The sequence below is a fragment of the Ovis aries genome, chromosome 1 (assembly GCF_016772045.2).
Source record: "Ovis aries strain OAR_USU_Benz2616 breed Rambouillet chromosome 1, ARS-UI_Ramb_v3.0, whole genome shotgun sequence".
Lineage (NCBI taxonomy): Eukaryota > Metazoa > Chordata > Mammalia > Artiodactyla > Bovidae > Ovis > Ovis aries.
In genome coordinates this window covers 37,970,871-37,996,374 of record NC_056054.1, presented here as the reverse complement: position 1 = coordinate 37,996,374, position 25,504 = coordinate 37,970,871, and the positions used below count along the sequence as shown (strand labels likewise).

Here is a 25,504-nt window from a genome sequence, read left to right as displayed (position 1 = left end):
TGGAACAAAATATTTGTGTAGGATCCACATAGATCATAAATATTTGAATGTGTCATATGCTAAAAATATATATTGAACAGTTTAAAATACCTAATGGTGAATATTTATTGATTAATGTGAGTCACTACATGACTTGGACACAACAACTGTGGAAAATTTTTAAAGAGATGGGAATATCAGATCACCTTACCTGCTCCTGAGAAACCTGTATTAAGTCAGGAAGCAACAGTTAGAACCAGACATGGAACAATAGACTGGTTCAAAATGGGAAAGGCGTACGTCAAGGCTGTATATTGTCATCCTGCTTATTTAACTTATATGCAGAGTACATCATTCAAAATGCCGGCCTGGATGAAGCACAAGCTGGACTCAAGATTGCTGGGAGAAAATATCAATAACATCAGATATGCAGATGATACCACCCTTATGGCAGAAAGTGGAGAGGAATTGAAGAGCCTCTTGATGAAGGTGAAAGAGGAGAGTGAAAAAGTTGGATTAAAGCTCAACATTCAGAAAATGAAGATCATGACAGTCAGTCTCATCACTTTATGGCAAATAGCCTGTCTCATCACTTTATGGCAAATAGGTTGGGAAACAATGGAAACAGTGAAAGACAATTTTCTTGGGCTCCAGCATCACAGCAGATGGTGATTGCAGCCATGAAATTGAAAAACCCTTGCTCCTTGGAAGAAAACCTATGACTGACCTAGACGACATATTAAAAAGCAGGGATATTACTTTGTCAGCAAAGGTCTGTCCTGTCAAAGTTATGTTTTTTCCAGTAGTCATGTATGCATGTGAGAGTTGAACCATAAAGAATACTGAAAGCTGAAGAACTGATGCTTTTGAACTATGGTGTTGGTGAAGACTTTTGAGAGTCCCTTGGACAGCAAGGAGATCCAACCAGTCCATCCTAAAGGAAATCAGTCCTGAATGTTCATTGGAAGGACTAATGCTGATGCTGAGGCTTCAGTCCTTTTGCCACCTAATGGGAAGAGCCCACTCATTAGAAAAGACCCTGATGAAGGGAAAGATTGAAAGCAGGAGGAAAAGGGGACGACAGAGGATGAGATGGTTGGATGGCATCACTGACTCAATGGACATGACATTGAGCAAGCTCCGGGCGATGGTGAAGGACAGGAAACCCTGGCATGCTGCAGTCGATGGGGTTGCAAAGAGTTGGACATGACTGGGTGACTGAGTGACAATGATGACAGACTTTGGCACTACCCTTTTTTCCTTTTTTTAAAAAAATTAGTCTTTAAAAATTAAATTTAATTCAAGATTTTATTTCTCTTTGATGATTTCTTTAGAAACTTAAAAAAAATAAATACTGCCAAAAGATATTATGGTCAGAATATCCTCTAATAATCCTTGAGTATTTACAATTTAAATTATTGAAATTAGAAATAGCATAATCATACTCCTATTAGATGTCAGTAAAAAACTACAAGAATGTAAATGTCTGTAATGTAGAGGACTGAGTCTTGGAATGAATTTGGAAATGTTAATATTCCTCAGACTGTTTGTTTAATCATTCAGTAACTTTTTATGATTCTTAATTCTCTTTGAAAACCTCCAAATTAGTGTTAGACTCACACTGTGTCCAAGGGAAACAAATTATTAAACTTTAATTTGATGCCACAAACACATTCTTTCTTACTGTATTTTGACAAGATCACCTTAAAATTGTTTGTTTTTCACAACATTAGGAGTTAAAATATGTATAGAGTCCAGACAATATGCAATGTGGGAGACCCTGGTTTGATTTCTGAGTTGGGAAGATCTGCTGGAGAAGGGATACCCACTCCAGTATTCTTGGGCTTCCCTGGTGGCTCAGCTGGTAAAGAACCCACCCGCGGTGAGGGAGGCCTGGGTTCCATCCCTGGGTTGTGAAGATACCTTGGAGAAGGGAACGGCTACCCTCTGTACAATTCTGGCCTGGAGAGTTCCATGGACTGTGTAGTCCATGGGATCGCAAAGAGTGGGACATGACTGAGCGACTTTCACTTTCAGGAGTTAAAATATGTATAGAGTCCAGACAAGTTAACAAATAAGGTACAGTGATAGTTGATATTTAAAGTCAGTATGACTTAGCAGTTATGATCTACTATATTTAACAGTGTGAGCCTATTTCAATACAGTATTTCATCCTGCTTCATTTTGCCTCATAAATAAAGCATACCGAACATTTACTCCAAATTATTTAGTAAAATTAGTATCAATTTTAAAATCCATGTTACTGATTTTCACATGTACTGTCAACTTATTTAATTTTAGTTTTGAAATTAATATTACATCATTTAAAAATTGTACAGTTATTGTTTATATTTATTCAAGTTTAGAATTTTAGCAAGAAAAGTATTTTTTTAACTGAGGAATTTGTGCAGTTAGCTAACATGATGACTTTAAACATAAAATTTTTTTTATGTTGTTTATTTAGAATGGTTTTTGAAATTTCATCCATTGGTTAAAATTTAGAATCAGATTCTAAAATTTGATTCACACATCACAAAATATATGTATAAATGATTGTCATAAAATTTTGATTGAGAATAAATGGTGTTCTTTGAAGTGATGTGATATGTTTAATATTAACTTGGTAGTGGCTTTAATATAAAGAATTTATTTCTAAGCCTTCTATTAGAGGTTTAATACTGGATTTCTAAGCCATTGTAATATGGGATGAGTTTAATGTTTAATAATTTATTGGCTTTTACATTTGCCTCAGTTCATTCATAATTTTCTGAATCTGATGGATGTATCAGCATTTTGGTTGCTTTGATGGAGTACAGTCTTCCATCTTGAGACTTCCAGCATATTCCTCCTTTCCTCTCTGGCTTAGCTTTTGCTCTTGGCTTGTTGTATTTACCATTTAGGTTGTTTTCCCCACATACATCATGGCACCACCAGCCTCCTAAAAAGGATAGATACACAGTTTAATAGATACAGACACATATATAGTTGCTGTTATTATATTGACCCGGTGAGTGCATCTGTAGTTATATGCATAGTTTCCAATTTTAAATGATTTATATGTCTCATACATCTGATCAAAAATAAAATATCTGAGAAAGGTTAGAGGTGAAATGCATAATTGAACTAGAATCAAATTACCACATATGTTATGAGACATTTACATATAGAGAAAATGTTTATTTTGGATGCGTATTTAAGGGGTTGACATTGAAAGATATTAGCTCTTACTCTGGAAAGATACTTTGAAGATATGAAAATAAAGTTTTGATATTAGGAAGAGGATACCTGAATTACTTTCTGGACAGTTGAAATGTCCTTTTGCTTTGTGATCCCAAGTAGAAAACATCAAGTCTTTGTGTTCCGGAAATGCCTTGGGGCCATTGCCAGAAATCTCAGCTAGATGTAGTGTATAGTTGGTTTCATGATCTCCCAAGTGAAAAGAGTATTCAGTGTAATACTTGTCTTTCCAGTCTTCTAGCTCGATTCGCAAGATATAGTTAGATTGCTTTACTATGGAGTATATCTTTTCTAAACCCAACCAAAATTCTCCTGAAAAAAAAAAAAAAAGTTGCAGAAATCTGTGGATTGTTAACTGTAGTTGAGGCAGTGACCATTTATTTTGAGAGTTTTTGTTTTAATTTTTTCGCTGTAAGGAGCTTAACTGTTTTCATCTTGAATCCTTTAGAGTTTCTTAAAATATTTGTTTTAAAAACAGTTTTATTGAAGATAGTTATATTACAACAACTGTGAAAATATTAATGGGCCTACCTAGAGTATGATTATCCTTTCTAAACTGGATATTATCAGGCATATTTCACAGGTGAAACCTATTAGACTATTATAAGTATTTATAGGGTTGGTCATTGGTAAAATGTTATCTAACTTTTGGATCCTTATGTATAGTGGCTTTATAATCAGCTGGGGTTTTTTTTTTTTAATACCCATGTACTATGCCCTTTCCCCTAGACCTAGGAAAAACATAAATAAAATTCCACATATGAGATATTAGTATAGTGCTTGGTGTGTACTAGGTTGTCAACAGATTAATGTAGAAAGAGTGATGGTACTATGAAGAGATTTGTTAAGTATTTCTAGAGACTTGGATAATAATGTTATTTTCCTCTCATATAGTCTTGGCCTTTGATATTTTCTTGGTATATATATTTTCCTTGTAGAAAAAGAAGGAAATAAATTTAAAATTTTTAAATAAAAAGCATTATTCTTAATAACTTTTTGCCGCAGTTTTAAAAATTTTATTTGGAATGAAAAACATAACATAAATACAAACAGTTCTCTTTAATTACTACAATTAATCTCTCTTTAATTATCCCTTTTATTAAAGCATTTAAGGGAATTTCTTTACTGCTGTTGAATCAGTATATTTCATTTTAAGAGTTGCAAACTACAAATGGCTTACTTCCTTGAAGAAATAAATGAGTATTCTGGACTGTCACTCTTAGGAGAAGACTTGAGCCTACAAAGCATATCAGTGATTATACCTTTTAGTTTGGGATTTAATTGGTAGTCTGAATCTAAAACTGTTTAAGTAGTCAAATAGTCCTGAATATTTAAAAACTTGCCATAATAATGGATGTTACCCATTTTATGAATGAGTACATGGCATAACTCATGGATTTTTATAATGTGCTTTTTGGATTTTAAACCCCTATCTTATTTTTATTTAGCTTATTTTATTTTTTACCTTATTTATTTTGTGATCAAATATAATTTGCATTGAATTACCTAAATTTATTTTAAACCACACATTGTATAATATACATTTATAATATTTAAATTATTGAAATCTAAGCATTTTCTTAAGATCTGACAGTTGACAGCTTCTTTGTACCTTCCAACTTCCAAATAGTTGATATCTAAAATGTTAATAAGAAAGCAGAGTGACCACTGATAAGGATGGTTTTCTTTGTAGCTCATTCATAGGATTTACTACTTATTTGAAACATATAGTACTTTTAAATCAAAATTATCTTTTAAAATCATAATTATGATAATCAGAAGCCATCCAATTAAATTGTGCTTAGTATATACATAGAACAGACATGTAATTATGGAAAGTATAATTCAAAAAAAGACAATTGTAATAAGTTCAGTACTTACAAATGTGTAACTATTTGCTAATAATTTCTAAGAAGGCTGGGACTGTACCTCATTCATTGTATTTCTAATGCCAAATCCACAATGGGCTTTGTTAATAGATTCTTAATAAATACATTTTAGTTAACGAGTGAATTAATGTATGAAGTCATCTTACCATCAAGTCTCCCAAAACCATACTTGTAGTTTTCCCAGGTTTCATTGAAGTTTTGTGATCCATCTATTCGATGTTGAATTAATGTCCATGAACTACCTGAATATAATGAACAAATTGTATTTTCAGTAGACTGATGCTGATAGTTGTAACAAAATACTGTTTTTTTGTTTGGTTTTTATTGGTGGCTGTGTAAGGTAGTTATTAACATTGTGATGGTAATATTTTATTATTTATTGTGGGCCCAAGAAGTTAAATGAAGGGCAACCAGTTAATTTGTCGTAATAAACTTATTGACAGCAGTCATTTTAGATAATTTTTTAGATAAAAGGATGGAGAACATTGAATGAATGCATAAGTAAGTATATAAATAAGACAAATGTATGTACTAGATCTAGTACAAATGTATGTACTAGGTACAGATATATATCTGACTGAGCGACTTCACTGTCACTTTTCACTTTCATGCGTTGGAGAAGGAAATGACAACCCACTCCAGTATTCTTGCCTGGAGAATCCCAGGGACAGAGGAGCCTAGTGGGTTGCCGACTATGGGGTTGTACAGAGTCGGACACGACTGAAGCTATTTAGCAGCAGCAGCAGCAGCAGTCTTACTAATAGGGAGTGAGTAACCTTAGCTTACTTACTATTGTGTATTTGTCTTAGGCTGGTTTTACCTGATTTAACATCACAGTAGACATTAAAAACTTGAGAGTTGCTAGGTCTAATGGAGTAGATGCCACTTGTATGTTTGCCTTGGTTATAAATGATGGTACAGTCAGCAGGAATGTCTAGAATCAACAAAATGTTATTACATAAGGTGCATTAGTAAAGAATGATATCTTTAGAGCTTGAGATTTTAGTTGAAATTCTATGGAATTGTGACTATCATCTTTAGCCTTTTTTAGTAATGTGTTATTGAAAAACTATTTTATGCTAAAACATTTTTATTAGATGGCATGTTATATGAAGAATATCAAATAGTTATTGCCAAACTGATTTCTTTTTGAGAAAGCGACAAAATGAGAATTTTAAGTGCCCTTTCCCCTAGACCTAGGAAAAACATAAATAAAATTCCACGTATGAGATATTAGTATAGTGCTTGGTACGTACTAGGTTGTCAACAGATTAATGTAGAAAGAGTGAACATATATAGAAGAAACTAACAAAGACCTTTTGTTCCTCTATGAATTACATTAAAAATAAATGTGCTTTGAAAATATATCATTTTGTTGAAGCTTGGTTGAGAATGGAGACTTTGTCTTCCCATCTTTTTGCTTTCTGTATGGAAAGTAGAAACCTTGAAGAGAATGCCATAATCTTTCCATGCATATTCAACAATTGTTGACATTTTACCTTATTGCTTTATAAACAAATATGTACAAATATGAATTTTATTGTGCTATTTGAAAGTCATTTGCAAACATCATGACCCTTAATCCCTTAGATACTTTGGCATGCATCTCTTAAAGGCTCTTAAACATGAGATTATTCTCTTATATAACTGTAATATCATTTTCTATCTAAGAAAGTTAATGATTATTACCTAATAGCAAGTCTATATTCATATTTCTCTGATTGTCTTAAGAATGTTTTATTGGGTTTAAAAAAATCACTAAGATCCAGTTTAGGTTGACACATATTTGTTGAATGTATCTCTTCACTCTCTTTTAGTCTAGAACTGGCCCTGAGAATAGGGATTTTTGATGGAAATGTCAAAGATAGAAGAAAAATTTGATAGTAATAGCTTCAAGACAGAAACGCAGCAAATTATCTTACCGTCATGTTCTACATTTTTTGTTTCATTCAAGTGAAAAGAGGGAGTAGTTCTTGGTGCTCTTGGTTTAGAAGAAAGAGAATTTTCTGTGGATTCTTTAATACCAGTTCTTCTCAACTGATAAAAGAATACAAATCTACTTTTAAAAATTTGAATATTTAATTAGGGGAAATCTGAGTTAATAATATGTTATTGATTTCAATGGTAACAGGGATAAATAATGCTGTATGTAGTATACAGACTTCCTGTTCTCAAAATATTTAATCAGGCACATTATTTAATGAGTTTAAAAAATAGAGAAAGATATCAAGACAAAAAACAGAAATTGATCAAAAAACAGCAAGACCAAAGGCAGAGACTTTGGTTAAAGTATTTTAATATGTTCTATTTATCTATATGAATGTAATATATATTCTGTTAGAACATATGTATTCTGTTCAGTGACAGAGGCAGATTTCAAATTTCATAATTCTCAGTCTTAAGAAATAATAATAGTAATTTGAGCAAGGTTGCTTTCTTGATAGTTTTTGACGTGTAAATGTATTTGTAGAGGTAGCAAATTGGCAGGTTTATTTGTTTGCTTTTCATATATTCAATATTTCATTGTTGTGCTGGGTTTGCAATTTATTGACTGATAGTGTGGCATTGATGACTTGAAAAAAGCAGAGTATGTAATATCTTGTGTTACTAATGTTAGTTTTTTGATGTCAGCAAAAATGGCATTTCTTAGGATATAATTCACTAGGCTCTCTTGTAAAGTTCACTTATAGTGTGTTTGTCTTTTCTACTGAGTGACTGTGGTCTTAGAGTAACTTAACTTGAGAGTTTGGTTTGTAAATTTAAATTTGAGTAAGTTGTGTCAGATGATCTAAGGCTTCTTCCAACTTAGAAATTTATTGTTTTAAATTCTTCATACATTTTATTACTAGACAAGATGTATACCATTTTCTAATAGTGACAGTTTGCTTTTGTAAGTAGGTTCATTTACTCATAGTAAAATATGTAGGAAAACAGAGAAGAATAACATACGGTAAGAAGGAAATTATGGAAATTAAAACTAGTTGGAAAAAACCTCTTTTTGGACAATTAGCAAAAATACCCTACTAAATAATGATTGATAAATTAGCAAAAGTAAGTTACTAAAATGATGAGTCATAAAATTACTAAAACATAATGTGTTTGTTTTGTGGAAATTATATTATTTGTTTTATAGTCCTTGGCATCTATTTTTTTAACCAGTGTCTTCAAGTCAATTATTTTTGAAATTTCTGAATGGCTGTTTAATAGTATTATTACTAATTAATATTTTTGAAGTATGGTAGTATATATATATATATATATATATATATGTTGGAATGCTTAGATTTTGGCATGGCTTTATTCTAAACAGGTATCTCCCTTCCTCACCTAGCCAGTTATTTATATGGTAGATTAAATTATACTGTTGGGTATTAAACTTTAATTATTAGGCATGTAGCTTCTAATAATTATAATCACAGCAAGTTTTTATTGACTTGTTTGTACTAAATGTGACATTACCTTTATTAACTCAGCATGTATTGATTAAGTGTTTACTATGTATCAGACAGTGTTCTATATTGTGGGGTCTACAGCAATTTAAAAAAAATGAGAAACTTCTGTACGTATGGATCTTACATTCTAGTGCAGGGACAGACAGAATAAATAACTAAATATATATATTATATTAAATAAAGGTAAGTGTTAAGAGAAAGAAGAGAGTGATGAAAGAGGTAGCAGGTTTCAAGCATGGGTGTAGGGGATTGTAACTTCTGATTAAATGATCTGGGAAGGATTCTTTGAGAATTTTGTATTTGAGAAAGACCTAAAGGGAATAAGAATGGGCCATGCCAATACCAAGATGAAGAGCATTCCATACAGAGAGCAACATAGGCAAAGGCCCTGAGGTAGCAACTTGTTTGATGTGTTTGAGTAGCAGTAAAAAGGCTAGTATGACTATAGCAGAGGAAATGACGTCAGTGAGATGATTAAGAATTATCTGAGTCTTCTTGGGCCACTGTGAGTGAGATGTGAAGCCATTGTGGGGTTTCAAAGAGAGACATAGTGTAATTTAAATTTTAAAGGAATCTCTTTGGCTGCTATATTGAGGATATACTTTGCATGAATTCTTTCTTTTTTCTCACAGCCATCCTATAAGACAGGTTCTCTTATTGTCTACCTAGAGTATGTAAGGAAACAGAGAGGGAGGAAACAGAGAGGGGTTAAATAATTTATTCAAGGTCACACAAAAGTTTTAGAACCAGGATTCAAACCCAGGTAGTTTACTAGCTTCAGAGCCTGCAAACTCAACAGTCATGCTGATGTGATCCTTTTATTCATTATCCAGCTATAATTATTGTAAATAATTTTAGGGTCCATATTTTCATAAACCTTACTTTTATGTAAAAGATTGGACATACTATTAAGATATTGACTTACCTGATTTTCTATTTCTTTTATTTGACTTTGCTGTTGGTTTAACTGTCTGTATTGTTCTTCCACAATCTGAAGAAGGTCTTTAATGCTATTATCTTGCTGTTCTACCAAAGTCTGTATATAGATTGTAGGTTGGTTAGAGATTTCTTTCTTTCCTGTTAAACTAGACTTGTAAATTTCCTATAGCACTGTCACAGTCTAATTTTTTAAACTAATAGTATATTAGAAAAATGAATACTGGCAAACCTTTTCCCATTTCATGCTTCTTTCACATAGTACATACTTCTGTTTTTGTTTTTTATTTAAACTGTACCATCTCTAAAATCTGATTTCCTGAACTTTAAACTACTTCAATTACATGGAGGAAAAAAACCCCCAGCATTTTAGTGTTTTCCATTTACTGTATTACTTTTATACATTTTAAAGATAAAATCGTTACACAAGTTATATTCCTTTAGCTTTTTACTTGCCTCCAGTAATTCACAATCAAATTGTAATAGTTTAGTGTTCTAAATTTCATTGCTTAACTGACTTGTAAGTTTCATCTGATATTCAAAGTTCAGTTATTTTCATAAATTTGTTAGGGAAACAAAAACCAGCTTGAAATTATCATGGGAAAATTTATTACCTGGAGGCTTTTTTTCTAAAATGAGAAAAATATAGTGTTTCAGCAGTTCAACTAAGTATTTCAAGTAGCATGTCTTAAAATTATTCTTTTGAAAAGATTCACATTGAAAACTTAATCATGCTCTTTAGTTTTTACTTACTTTAAGTGAAGTTACTTCCAGGTGTTCCTGAATTTGAGGTTGATTTTTAATTAAATTGGTTAATTGGTCCTCCAGGTATCTCACTTTCTGTTGCAGTAGAATTTTCTCTTCAAGGAGACTTTCGAGTTTTGAGTCGAGTTCAAGTGACATGTTCTTCACTTCTTCATTTTTGACTTGCAGTTTGGATGTCGCTCTTCTAAGTTCCTTTTCTTCCTCTTTGATTTCATTGGTTTGCAGTGATAAGTCATAAAAGGACTGATCAAATATGTTGAGTTTTTGAAATATGTCATTAATTTGGCCCTTAGTCTTATGAACAAAGTCTTTAAGACCATGTCCTAACTGAAGTAGGCCATTGGCTAAAATTTTTACATCATCTAACATAGCAAATCTTGATTTTGGCTCTGGAGATATAGAATCAAGTGATGTATAGTCTTGGTCGGTTCTGGAAGAAATAACTAGAGGAGCAATAAAAAGAAAGAGCTTGATAGTGTACATTTTTATCCTAATTATTCACTTTCAAGCGATTTGGAATTTGTTTTTTTCCTGGGAGCATACGAAGACTTCTGAACTCTCTATATAACACTATTTGCCACAGACACAGTAAGGTTGGCAGGTCAATATAGTTAATCATTAAGCTGTGTAAACTTGTATGAATGTAACCTTCCAGACTGAGTTAGATCAATGTTAAATGAAATCAAAGAAATGAGCAACAACCTTAATTGATTATTTAAAATGGTTATTGTATTTAATTTTGCTGTATTGTAAACTGCATTTTTAGTGTTAGGAGATCTACCTATTTTTAAAAGCTCATTTTAATTTGTCATGATTTTTAAAGAGATTTACAAGTAAATATCAAACTCTTCTGACAGATAAATTCATCATTAAAGCTGAGGAAAAATTAATGAATCAAGTATGCATTTCCTAAATTGTATTTTAGTTTTTTTTTGAAACAGTGATGATCCCCAAAAATGTGTTCTGTATGAAGCCTTCCTCCACATGCGCAGGTGATGTTAATGCTGTATTCCTATGCTACTCTGTATAAGCTAATGTATGATTATTTATTCCTTATTATTTGTCACTATAATTATTTGTTTGTATATTTTTTTTCTTCAGATGATCTGTCTAAACCGTGTTTGTATATAATCACAAAATCCATATCTAAAAGGTATTTCATCCTTTCTCTCTGTTATATTCTGTCTCTGTGTTCTAGCCTCTTTCTCCTGTACCCACTGGAAGACCAATAGATTATGTGGTTCCAGTGTCACAAATTATTTGCCCATTATAAGTTTTTCTGTAGTTCGTGAACTTGGGAACAATATTCATGATCTAAATTTAATAAAACCTTTCTTTTGATCATTTAGCATTAAGGGCTTTTGGATAGAATGGTTACAGTAGATGTAGTAACCCATCGTGGTTAAGAGTTTCATTCTGGAGAGAGACTGGCTGAATTGGAATCCTGACTCTGCTGTTCTTTAGTTGTGTGAAATTACTTAGCTTTTCTGTATCCCTTTTTTCTTGTCTATCAATTGAAGATAATATATATTTTATATAGTTTAAAAATTAATATTTTAAAGCACTTAGAGCAATACCTAGTGTTTAGTAAATACAACATGGTATTATGTACGAGCTATTCTATTGTAATTAGAAAGTCAATGCATTTATGTAGTAGTACAGTAATATTTTATTGATAAATATTATCTGATCTTATGTTAAGATGACATAAGTTGGGAAATTTTTCTAGAATCTGGGTTTTCTTATTTTGGTCTCTTGAACCTTGGTAAGTACAAGGAATTATTTCTTTTGTTTAGCTTGTGTATACTTTTTCTAAGTGTCCAGTATAGAACAATATAAGTATTTCTATTTGTAAGAGAAATAAAGAATGCAAGTAAATAAAAGTATACAAATACTTTCAGTAGTGAAGAAGAAAAGAAAAACATTTTTCCTTTATTTTCATTTTCACTTTTCCTTCCACCACTGGTACATGCTGTGAAATTATAGAAGTGTATGTTGAACTAGTGAAAAAATTTTAATTTTCTCCCCCTTTTAAAAGGGATATGTTAGTGTTGTGATCATTGGTCATGAAGAGCGTGTTTCGAAGCTTGTCTTAATTGAACTGTCTCCTTTTCTTGCTTGAAACTATTGACCCTGATATTTCATCCACCTTTTAGTTGAGGGGCAGTTGAAATGGGCCAACTTCTTGTCTCTATTGTACTCTAGGCTGTTTATTGGTAAGATCTGTATCTTTTTTAAATTTATATTCCATAGAGCACTTCAGTAAATTCCTTACATGTTGGAGAAACAATAAATTTTTATTGAATGAATAAGATAATGATAAGTCTTAACATGGGAGTTTTTCAAACATAAAATTTGCATGTGATAGATACTCCTTTTTAGTATTGGAGGTTCTTTACAATGAAAAGAATTTGAAAAGTAGTCCCTTCCAGTGCATGAAAGTAACTGGATAATAATACCAAAGAAAGACTATGTGTAGGAATTTCTTTTTATTTTAGTTAATGTGCTGGAATATTAATACTTTCTGTTGAAGTTATGGTTGTAATGCCTCACATATAATGCTAAGAGAGATTAGAGGCAGTGGTTGCATATTCTTGGTGTATAATATTGTCTTTGGGTAGAAATATCTGGGTAATTTTTTTCTTATAGTAGTTTGACATTTTATAAAATAGAATTAAAATAAATAAATTGTCTAATTACAAGCTGTGGAAGAGTGGCAACATGGGAAATGTAATGTGTTTAAACAGAAGCCTAACCAGATATAACCAGTAACGTTATAAAAACTTAAAATTTTTATGCCTAAGAAACTAAGCAAAATTAAGACCTAATTTAAGGATTCCCAGTTTCTATGAACTAATACTCAAAACTTCTTAGCTGCATGGAATTATAGGACATTTAGGATCTTTGTTTAAAAAGTGAAGCAAAGTCCTTTATCCTCTCCCAGGTTGTGCAATCTTATGGAGATTTGACTTCCAAATAAAACACAAGGCATTTTGGATCTTGTATCCCTGTTAATTTGAATATAGTATGTCCCTACTAATTTTTTCCTTTTTAAATGTGGTCATTTGTTTTTGAATTAATATGTTTGGTAGAAAGACTAAAAGTAACTGAGAAAAATATTTATAAATAGAAATATTTATATGAACTAATAAAAAAGTAATATATTAGTTTCCTTTTCTTCTAGAATAGTACTGGCCAATGGAGATACAATGTGAGTTATTTATGTATAAAACTGAAAAGAGATGAGTGAAATTCATTTGAACATATGTTTTATGTATCTAATATATCAAAAATTACCACTTTAACATACCAGTATGAAGTCATTAATTAGGTATTTTATGTTCTTTTTTCATACTCTATTCCAAATCTAGTGTGTATTTTATGCTTTCAGGATATGTCAGTTAGAACAGGTACATGTAAAGTACTCTGTAGTCTCCAGGCAAGGATATTGGAGTGGGTAGCCATTCCTTTCTCTAGGGGATCTTCCTGATCCCAGAATCAAACCTGGTCTCCTGCAACACAAACAGAATTCTTTACTATCTGAGTCACCAGGGAAGCCCTGTACTCTCACTAGACTGTATTATTGGACAACAAAGGTCCAGAAGGTGAGTGACCTTTGAAGGAATCATTTTATTTACCTTAGCATTTTTTCCCATGTCCATTAACTGGCATTAATAAATGTTTAATTTTTATACTAAAAGTACTTAATGTGGAAACCCAGGTATTTGAAAATCTTTAAAAAATAAAAATCCTCACTCTTCACTGTTAACATTTTGGGGTCTATCATACCAGTTCCCTTGGATGACTGGCTAAATGTAATTTTTATTTAACACAAATGAGAGTACGTTATATATAGCTCTTGTTTTTTATGTATGTACATTGATTTAAGACTTTAACATTTTAAAATTCATTTTCATATGAGTGCCTGTATATTTACCATATCCTTTTAAGTGGCTTGCACAGTGTTTTATTATATAGATGCACCTTAATTTAATCATCTCCCTATCAATGATACTTTAAGTTGGTTGTAATTTTCTGATTATAAACAATATGCATAGAAAATATATTTATATTTGTATATAAATATTTTCATATGATAAGTTCATAGATGTTAACTTTCAAAGTAGATTTCTCTTTGCAGATTATCCTAAAAGGATTATGCCAGTTTACATCCCTACCAAAAAGATATGAGAGTTTCTTTTTTCTCATTAATTTTTACCAATATTTTGAATGAGCAAGACAAAAAATATTGATAAACCTGGGGCAGATATATCCAGTTGATTTTGCTGTCTCTCTGTCTTGCTGTCTTCGTGAATTATCTGAGTATTGTCTTAAGTCTCCCTCTCCCCATCAAACTCCCTGTCCCATGTTTGTTTGTCTCTTTCTGACCAATTTTAGGAATTATTTACATGTGATGGATATTAACTCTTTGTTGTCTATGTAACATCAGTGTTCTTCCAGTTTATCCTTTGTCTTCCACTTGTGTTTTTGGTATCCCTTGCTCTGTAGAGGCTTTAAAATTTGTCTTTTATGATTTTTTGTGGCTTATGCTCAGAAATGTCTTCCTTACCTATAGAATATGATCTCTTTAATGCTTTCCTGTTAGTTTTATGGTTTTATTTTTATTATTTAAAACTTGGATTTAATCTGAATTTATTTTGAGAAAGTGGTGAAATAGGAAATCAGCCTTAAAAAAGGCTAGTCAGGTATCTCAACAACTCAGCACTTTTTATTGATCTACCTTCTCTCTGCTAACTTAAAATTCCTCTGAAGGAATATTACAAATGCAGGGTAAAGACTTACTGGGTTTATGTGGAACTTTATTAGTGGAGTTAGTAGTCAAAAGAATGAAAAAGAATCTGGTCTAAATGCGTGCATTTCACCTTCAGAGACAAATTGAATTTAAAATTGTATTGCTTATATTAGAAATTAAGCATAGCTTAATGTTTAGTTAATTCCCATTTCACTTGAAAATCCAAACTCCAAAAGAGTTAAGTAACTAAATATTTATGTGAGTTCTGTACTATTCATTCATTCAGTCAATGATTTATTCATAGGAGAAACTATCCTAGGCATTGGAAATAGAGCAACTAACTAGATAGATAAGGTCCTTGCACTCATGGAGTTTGGCCTTAAGTAAAGGAGATATATAAACAAGAAATAATACATAAACAAGATAAGTTGGGATTATTTTAAGCAGATTATTTGAGTTGCGAATGGAATAACAAAGTGATGTGATGTTTGAGAGGGAAAGTGAGCCTTTCTAAAACTTGAAAGATAGAAAGGGACTGGTTATGTCCACATCCACAAGCTAAAACAATTATAATCCGAATGCAGAAATTGAGGGGTGGGAGGAAAGCATGATGTGTTTTGCTGTGCTGTGCGTTTTGCCTATCTTAAACTTGGAATTTTCTCATTGAAATTTGTGGGCAGATTCTTTAGTTTTTAAGTCCCCTTGTGGGCCCCCAAAGACATTCAGTGTTCATAACATTTATTGTTCTGCATTATAATTATTTGCCTGTTTGATTCTCCCTCCAGACATGAGTTCTATGAAGTCAAGAACTCCCTTATTTTGAGTATCTGGTATACTGTATACTCAATAAATGTTTGTCACAGTGAGGAATTACAAGCATATTAAAGGCCAGTCTGTTGTCAAGTGCTTTGGATCCTGTTTTCTCCCACCATTTTAGGAATCTTACATTCTTGTTTATGTGTGCAAACTCTGTCTCACCTACATTCTTTCCATTAGGAGTTAATCACACTTCAGCCTTTCCAGTCTTAAAAAGCTTCCCAAATCCCCATGTTTTGTCTCCAAATATCTTTCTCCCATTTTCAGCTCTACTCTTCAGAATTTTACTTGCTTCATTTTTTTAATGCCTACTACTCTTGAATCTTACTTTTGTCTGTTTTCAGCCTAAAATTATCAGTGATTTGTGCTCAGTTGCTCAGTTGTGTTCAGTTTTCTGTGACCTCATGCACTGTAACCCTCCAGGCTCCTCTGTCCATGGAATTTCCCAGGCAAGAATATTGGGGTGGGTTGCCATTTCCTCCTCCAGGGGATCTTCCCGACCCAGGGACTGAACCCGTGTCTCTTGTGTCTGCTGCATTGCAGGTGAATTCTTTACCACTAGCACCATCTGGTTTGATTAATAATTTTTCCTGTAGCGCTAAAAGGGTAAGAACTTTAAGAGCATACCTATGGTGCTTTATACTTCTACCAATTATTTCAGAAAAAAGGTAAAGAGTTGGTCTATGAAAGCCTTATTTGCAGTAGCCAAGATATGGAAGCAACCTGAGTGTCCATCAACAGATGAATGGGTAGAGAAGCTGTGGTGTGTTTATGTGATGTTGCTGAATTCAGTTGACATTTTTCATTTCTTTCCTCATGTGGTCCCTGAATAGCATTTGATGCTTAACTCTTTAATTCTACTTGTAATTTCTTCCTTTTACTTCCATGTCACTATACTCTCAAGGTTTTCCTTCTGCTTCTTTGTAGGTGACTGATCAGTCTTCTTTGTAGGCTCATCCTCTCTTGGATGACCACAAGATCTTGGAGTTCCTTAAGACTCCTTTGTTTGAATAACACGCAATGAGTAATTAAATGATACTTTAGTTCTCTCATAGTTAATGTCGTTGGCAGTGATTCTCAGCATAGGAAAAATGGTATAGATGCAAGATAGAAAAGAAGAAATAAAAGCCTTGTAGTCTTGAATGTGAATTATCACTATGAAATTAGGTATATTTCATGTTAAAAGCATTCTCCCCTAACTCTTCCAAAGAAGAAACAATGAGTAACCCACAATTAGTGGCCTGGAAAAACATTTTCCACTTTATAAACCACAGCTCCTTGGAGAAATAGCTGGTTCCAGGTTTGGAAAGAAAGTGTATAAGAAGAACCTGAAACAAGAAGAGCCTGGAATTAGCAAGAAGCTGTGGAAGACTAGTATGACTGAATCAAAGGGATTATGAGCCAGTTTGAATTGACCTTTTCACTTGTCAAGGATGATGCAATTTGAACACCAATAAAGATAGTAACTGCAAAATATTTAAACCTGTTAATATGTTTGGTCCATTAATTTATAAGTGATGCTTTAAAAAAATTGATCCCTTTTAGAGGAATGTAATGTACCAACTGATTATTTTGAAAACTGGCAGATAATGGAAAAGAATGAAGCATTTATTCTTGCTTCTCATATAATGAATGGCTCACCAGCAAAGCAAATAGTAGATAAGGAAAAGTGCTTTTCATAGAGATATTTCAGCTTATAAATATAGAAACAGTGATAGAATATTACCTTTTGGCAACCCTTAATGAGTTAATGTATTTAGGCATGGATCATCATTATCTGCTAATTGCGCAGAAAGAGAAACAACCACCAAACATTTTCCTCCTGATAGAAGGATACAGTATCGTTTATGTCTTATCCCTGACATTTGTCCTATCTTATGACTTATGTCTTATCTCTGAAATTTGACCAAAGGTCTAGATTAAACTTTCCGTTTATAGAAAACAGAGGAACATGTTAAATGTTACTACAGGGTGCAGTCAGTAAAATCTAGCCTCTGGAAAAATCTAGACAAAAATAATTCAGTTTCTTCTACAAATGCCATTGCGGTGGTAGAAGATGAAAAGACGTCATTGTGATCAACTCAGTACCTGTCTCTTTCTCCCATAGCTACTGCATGCTTCTCTCACAACACAGCGTTGCTTTGAAATGTTCTTGTTTATAGGTATTTCCCTGCCATTAAATGTGTGATGATACCTTTTCCTCTTTTGAATCTTGTCATTTTTAACTTTTGACATTATAAGTATAGTGTGTCTTGATATGGGTCTCTGAGTTCATCTTTGGAACGCTCTGAATGTCCTAGAACTAGATGTCTGTTTCTTTCCTCAGATTGGAGACATTTTCTGCCATTATTTCTTCACAGTTTTCCATAAGTAGGTTAATGCCACTATACATCCTGCTTTGGAACCTGCTTTTTTTTCATTCAACATGCTGGGTATCTCTTTCTGCACTAATAAATACTGCTGTACATTTTCATTTTGGGGATTCTGATATGTATTTGTCTTATTAGTATGTCTTAATTAGCCCAGTACTGATGAACATATTTCTTTATAATTCTTTATACCTATTTCCTAATATAAACAATGTCATGAGTTTCTTTGAACACATGCATTTGTACATATGTGTGGTTCTTTCCTTAGACTAGAGATGGGGTTGTTAGGTCAAAGAGTATGTTCATTTAAAATTTCTGTATTACCCTACCACCTTCCAGAAAATTTAGACCTATTTTCATTGCCCCAGTATTTGATTAGGGGGGTTTTATTATACTTGAAGTCCTGTTCATCTGCTGTCAGCAAGCACTAGCCTTCAGGTAAAGTAATTCCCAATCTTTTTTTCTTTTTTTAAAATTCATTTTTAATTGGAGGATAATTATTTTACAATATTGTGTTGGTTTCTGCCATATAACAACATGAATTAGCCATAATCTATTTTTTCTTTTCTTTTGAAGCCCTCTATTTCGATGCTTTTTCTTGAATTATTTCTCATCTCTGTATTGGCAGCAGGTACTGCTGCCAGCAGCTGTGTAACATGCAACTGGGCTTACGTCAGTTGATTGTAGAGTAATATGTGATTTTCTCATAGTAGCTATCTAATACTGTTATACCTACCATATTGCCATATTGTTTTTTGAACAATAATGTAGAATATTATACCTCTTAAAACCTTGATCACATTTATACAAAAAGCCGTTTTTATAAATGTCATCCTATAAGATAATATTAGAACTGTCTTTTAATTTCTTAATACTGTTTCTATCCTCACTTGTTTATTTCTCAGAAGCCTCTTTTAGAGGAAATAACTTGCATTTTGAAGTCTGACTGAACTGTATTCTGATTTTAGCTTTGCCACTTGGTTGTATGTGAAAATCTCTTAACTTTTTTGGGCCTCAATTCATCTGTAAAGTGGGGGTATATTTGATTACTGTGTGTTTGAATGATTACTCTAAGGTCAAATCCAACATTGTATGTAAAAATAGCATAGTGTCTCTAGAGCAAATGCTGATAATTCAGTATTTGTTCATTTGTTTCTTTTGTAGTGTGTAGTAGTGATCCATAGTGTTTTCAGATACGTTCACTATCATGTGTACTATTGCTTTCACAGAAACCTTCTCTACATATACCCTCAGAGTCTTAATTTTGCCAACCGTCAAGGTTCTGCCAGAAACATAACAGTGAAAGTCCAGTTTATGTATGGGGAGGATCCTAGCAATGCTATGCCGGTAAGAAATGTTCTTTACAATTTCTGTTCTTCATATGTGGTTCAAATAGACTTTTCTTTGTGGGGGGAGGGGTGGTATCACTTGTTTGGCAGGTTTAAAATGGAAATTAATATGATCTTGTAAACTGTATTTCGGACTTCATTACTTCCTGTACAGGTAGTAATGAGTTTACTAGAAGTCTTGTTTATTGAGGACTTGGTATATGCTAGGCACTTCCAGAGATACAAAGATGAATAAGACTTATAATCTAGAGGATATAAGAACAATGCATGAGATTCAAAAATAGTGAACTTCAGAAGAGGGCCAGATCAGAATCACCTAGGGTGCTCTTAACAGAGCACAGGTAGCTCTTCTCTTTGCTTGCATCTGTGATTCTGATTCCCCTCCTTCAGAATAAAAGGGCAGGTAAGGGAGGTGGAAAGTGGTGGGAAGTAAATGGGGGCTGAAAATGCTTTCCCAATAATTCTAATTTATATGTTTCTTCTCACCTTGGTTGAGAACCTCTGGCAATAGTTCTCAACTTCGGCTGCATTTTACACTCACACAGGAAGCTTTTAAAAGTGCTAGTGCCCAGACTGAATCTCATTGTAATTACACTATAAACTCTGGGGAGGGATACCAGGCAGATACCATTATTTTTTAAATCCCCCCAAGGGATTACAGCTTCCCTGGTAGCTCAGACAGTAAAGAATCTGTCTGCAATCTTGGAGACCTGGGTTTGATCCCTAGGTCGGGAAGATCCGCTGGAGAAGGAAAGGCAATCCACTCTAGTATTCTTGCCTGGAGAATTCTGTATACAGAGGAGCCTGGCTGGCTACAGTCAATGGAGTCACAAAGAGTTAGACACCACTGAGGGACTAACACTTTTAAGGGATTAAATTTTTCAGCCAATACTGAGAACCCAAGGCATGTGCTAATTATTAGAAGACTGACAATATATAGGGCTTCAAAGGCCTAGATGTTCAGAGGAAGGAGAGGATGCCTCAGAAGTAGTTAAAATGTTATAGCAGTGGGTCTGGATTGTGGGGAAAGGAAGACAGTTCACACTGGAGAATGTTCTTCAGCAGAGGTAGAATGGTGAGTTGCCAGTGAGCTCGAACACGCAAGATAAGTCAGAGATAGTAGACTGAGGCCAGACTGGGGAGGGTCTTGACTGCCCACATGGTCATTGAGGACTTATGGGACACTAATAAATGCAAGTTCCATGAAAGCAAATTTTTAACTTACGGAGTGGGAGCATACCTATCACCTGTAGATAGATGTTCATCCTCTGAGAGAACTTTTGTGGATTAAAAATGAGCTAAGAACAGGTGCATTATTGCAGTTTTATTTCGGCCTTCTATATGAGTGGTTTGAATCAAGTTCTTTTGATTTTCTACTTACTAAGAAAACTAGTTTCATTTCCACTGTAGCCTCAATTTCATCAGCGTTTATAGATCTTGATAACAGCAAGCACAAATTATTCATCTTTGTATTCTTCTATGGCAGCTTTTTCAGGTCTTTGCATATAATGCATCCTGAGCAAATATTTCAATAAATGTAGAATTTACTCTTGAGGTTTGGAATGAGCATTTCATGCTTTTAACTAGCTCTTCATTTCTGCTGAAGGACTGAATATACCGTCATTGTTGATGAAAAGAAACTGGACTGTGAAAATAGATGCTTTATTATCCTATATGTGAATGGTCATATGAATTTGAGCTTATGACAGATGTAGTGTATGTAAAATAATCTGTTTTTATTTTTTGCCTAACAAACTCTTCCTTGTCTTAGCATATATATGGCCTCCTCTGCAGCGCCCCAGCTGCATCCAGCCATATTGGTGGTTAGACCACTCTTTCTTTTGGTGCTGCCATAGTGTCTTCTCACTTCTTTTACAGGCTGCTTCATTGATGATTATATGTTTATTTCTTTACCTTGTCCACTAGACTGTGAGCTCCTTGAGGGCAGGGACCATATCTTACTCATATCTGTATCTTGATGCCTGTCATAGTGCTTGACATAATTGATGCTCAGTTCATGTTGATGAATGATTACAAATACATGTTAAATGGTCAAAGGAACACTTTCCACTTCATTTCATGCATGTTATGAAAATAAATTACTTTGTGTAAAACAGTAGCTTCTCAGAGGGGAAAAACGTACTGCATTCCATTCACTTGTGTTTATTAATGTTATGAAACTATGATGCTTTTATGTTTATATGAGTGGCTGGTTTGAAAGAATATATAACCAGACATTTGCTTATTTTTGTGTTTGCTTATCTTTTTAAATGACTGTTAAAACGGGTCTTAAGATAAATTTTGGTCAAATAACATTGATATGATAAAATCATAAATTTCATAATTCTGGCACTGAAGCAACATTTTTATTAAAACATAGTAAGATATTCTTAGAAAATTTTTGCAATTAGACATATCTAGGAGAGTCATAATTATTGTACTTTTACATACTCTTAAAAGGACCTGCAAAAAGAAACATAGATATCTGTTATTATGTTCTTTTTAAGGATGGTGCCAGTTAACCCCTTCTCATGAGGAGTAAACTTTGAGTCGTTTTTACCACTTGTGTGATAGAAATGTGATGACCTGTCCACATACCTATTCATGCATGTGTAGAATGACTGGCCAGACTTAAAGGTTTAATTTGTGACTAGATAACATTGTAAGTGTGCCACATTGGAATCATAGCTGTGACCTTGACATCAATAAGACATTTATCTAATCAGCTGCCCTAATTAACCATAGCATGGTTGGGTAGAATTCACGAGATGGATATATATAAGACCGAATTATTTTACCTCAAAAATGTCACTAAAACCTTTAGAAACATCCAGTCTCTAAAAGTGGTAATTTTTTATTTATGTGGTGGATTAAAAAAAGCATAAGTAAGAATAGAAGACTGGAGCTCCTCTTTCATTGTAGAGTAGCTTACAGTAAGGATACAGAGCTTGACCAAAATTGGGATATTTTAATATAAATAATTTATATTTGACATTTAGAATGACTGTTGTTTTAGTAGAGAAGCCACTGATTTGTATAGTAGGTATAAGTCACCATTCTAGGATCGTACTCTTATATAAATTCCAAATTATGTACTACAGCTAGATTTTAAAATGAATTCTTTACCTTCTTCAAGAAAAAGGAAAGAAATGAATGCCCAATAGATATAATGGATAGAAACTTTCTGAATGTTTGAATGTCAGATGGGTGTGTAGTTGAAAAGAAATTTACAGTTAAGCAATTGAACTTATAGGCACATGTTCTTCATTGGGCTGATTTTGCCCATTGTTCTCAGTTATTAAATCAGACCAATTCTTACATAGATATGAAACATCTAGCATTTATTACAACAAAGTTTCAACATGCTGTTATTTGTTACAGGTAATCTTTGGTAAATCTAGCTGTTCAGAATTTTCAAAGGAAGCCTATACAGCCGTAGTATATCATAACAGGTACTGAATTCAAATATTTCTTTCAAAGTTACTCACTTCTCAGTGGCATTGTTAGCTCTCACATTAGTGTGTTTACTGAATGCTTTGCTGCACTGAATGTGCAAATTCAAGACAGCCAACATCAGAGTTTTAAATTTCAACCTGTAGATATACATTCTCTCCACAGACATCTGAAAGTTAAGACTTTAAATACAAAACATCTTTTCTGTCAAATTCTCTGATCCTTTCATTTTTATTATATTATTGATTACCATTGTGGCCTCTGGTCTTTTGGTCTCTTGCTGTTGTTTTCACCTACACTTTGTAGTTTTACTTAAATCTTTACTAAACTTGCACCCAAGTGCAACATCCAGTAAATTCCAATAAATCTTTGCCTTGGGTGACTTTCCATTTTAGTTCTTTGGAAAATTGATTGTTAACTCGGGATAACGTAATTTCTGCTTTCTTTCTCCTCCTCCTTTCTGTTCCTCCTCCTCTACCTTCTCCTCCTCCTCCCCTTCTATCATCCCCACCTCTTCCCCTCCCTCACCTTCCCCTGCTCCTACCCTAACCCCTCCTTTTTTCCCTTATTATTGGATGCTGTTGGAGAAAAATCAAAATTGTGCCCATTGCGGCCATCACAGATTATTGTTATTTTATCACATGATGAGGCTACGGTATTTTACCTTCTCTTGGCCCCACTACTCTTCGGTAAATTTTGTTGGCATCACTTTTTTGCCCTCTCTCCTGTTTGGCAGTGGCTGTTTTAAGCTTTTCTTCCCCTTCCTTTGGCTCCTACCTCTTTTCCGTTTGCTACTCTTAGTGTTCCTGCCTTACAAAGTCGATTGAGACCGTCTAACTTGATATCTGTGAACTTCTGTGCTTTTCATCCCGGATTATCTCTGTGTGTGTCTGCCTTTCCTCTGTTATGAAGCTGGTAATGCTCCACTCCCTCCCTCAGTGTGGATCTTTTCATCTTTGCTTTCAAAGGATCTTATCCAGCCTCTTCAGAGTGTGACTCTATCAGTGATTCCTTTTCTTAACATCATCGGCCTTCTGCCCCATTGGCTCCGTCTCTTATCGCCACGAAATTTGCTTCTTATGTACTTACAAACACAGAAGTCTTTATTCACTGCTGTTATGTAGCATGGCTTTCCCTTACCCTCCCTAAAGCTTTCTTCTTTCTTACCTTTATTTATGGCCCTCTCTCGGTTTACTTTTTTCCCATAATAATTATTCTCATTTTTCTTTAAAACATACACCTTCGACGCAAAACACTAAAGTTTTCCCTTTAACCTTCTTTTTCTATAGTATTCTCTGCCTAAGTAATCTTGTATGTAGTCCAGAATCACCTTCAATGAAACCGCTACTACTCTACCTTTATGTGGCTTGTTCTCACTCTTTATTTTCCGTCCTAACCTTCTTTCTGAGGTATAGACGTGCATTTTCAGATCTTTTAGGTGTATTCATTTGAATGCCTGCTTCCTTCTTAATTTCCATGTGTTTATTCTTGACTCTCTTCCTAAACCAATCTCTCCCTGTTTTTATTAACGGTACCACCATTTTTCCAGTTGCTCTGACTCAGAACGTAAACCATTCTTAACTTCCTTCTTAATGTCTCTAATCCAGTCATCTTTTACATCTTAATGTTTATGTTTCTGCTCCATTACAAACATATCCTGTGCTGTCCTGTTTCTGGGCCTTTCTCAGATCTTTTTTTCTTTTATAGTACTAATTCCCTCTATTTATTGAACTGCTCATAGTTTAAGGCCCATATCATGTATCTCTTCCTAGAGACAGTTCCTTGATCCAAAACTTGAAATCTGTTCAGCTCTTCTCTTGAAGCACTTAATCTTATATGCTCTATACCAGGGGTCAGCAAACTTTTCTAAAAAGGATCAAATAGTATATATTTTAGAACTTGTGCACCATCTGCTCTTTTGCAACTGCTCAGCCCTGTTGTTGTGCAAAAGTACCCATGCACAGTAAGTTGCAAGTAAACGGGCATGGTTGTCTGCCAATAAAAATTTTAATGGACTCTGAAATTTAAATTTCATTCAATATTTTAAGTGAACTATTATTTGTTTGAATTTTTAACCACTTAAAAATATAAAAATCATTTTTTAGTTTATAGGCTGTACAAAACCAAGTGATGAACTGGATTTGGCCTGTGGCCATAGTTTGCCAACCCCTGCTTTATAGCATAGCTGTTGATATATGTTTGTCTTACTTATACTTCTGCTAAATATATATTTTTTGAGGGTTTTTAAAAAAACATTCATCTTTAAAACCACCGTAAAAGTCACACAGTGCTTTTTAGCCTAATGGTGGGTAAATAAAAATACTTATTGATGAATAACTCTTAGATGTTTAATTTTCTGTAAAAGCCTTCACATACTGATTTCAGGAAAGAAATGAACTGAAACACTAAATACCAGGAAACATGGAGAAAGAAGGTTTTAATTTCAGTTTGTGGCTGAGTCTTTATTTTGTTGCTCTCAGCATTAGTAGAATTAAAATGATAGAGT

General features: G+C 33.5%; 2 protein-coding genes across 12 annotated transcripts in view; one reads left to right on the top strand and one right to left on the bottom strand.

Annotated features, from left to right (window-relative positions):
- DOCK7 (dedicator of cytokinesis 7) overlaps positions 1–25,504 on the top strand; it is a 188,017-nt gene that overhangs the window by 70,693 nt on the left and 91,820 nt on the right. For all 10 annotated transcript variants that reach the window (XM_060410347.1, XM_015092015.4, XM_060410312.1 and 7 more), the window contains exons 15-16: positions 19,426–19,543; positions 22,927–22,997. In XM_060410347.1, the coding sequence (XP_060266330.1) occupies positions 19,426–19,543; positions 22,927–22,997 (189 nt within the window). The remainder of the gene's footprint in view (positions 1–19,425; positions 19,544–22,926; positions 22,998–25,504) is intronic.
- ANGPTL3 (angiopoietin like 3) lies at positions 1,269–10,820 on the bottom strand. Of its 2 annotated transcripts, XM_004002035.6 has the most exons (7): positions 10,247–10,820; positions 9,483–9,593; positions 7,028–7,142; positions 5,926–6,039; positions 5,252–5,347; positions 3,265–3,528; positions 1,269–2,917 (listed from the first exon to the last, which is right to left on the bottom strand). In XM_004002035.6, the coding sequence occupies exons 1-7, from the start codon at positions 10,739–10,741 to the stop codon at positions 2,733–2,735; spliced, it is 1,380 nt and encodes a 459-aa protein (XP_004002084.1). In that variant the 5' UTR covers positions 10,742–10,820; the 3' UTR covers positions 1,269–2,732. The 2 variants fall into 2 exon arrangements, with proteins under 2 accessions (XP_004002084.1, XP_042104945.1); XM_042249011.2 differs by lacking the exon at positions 9,483–9,593.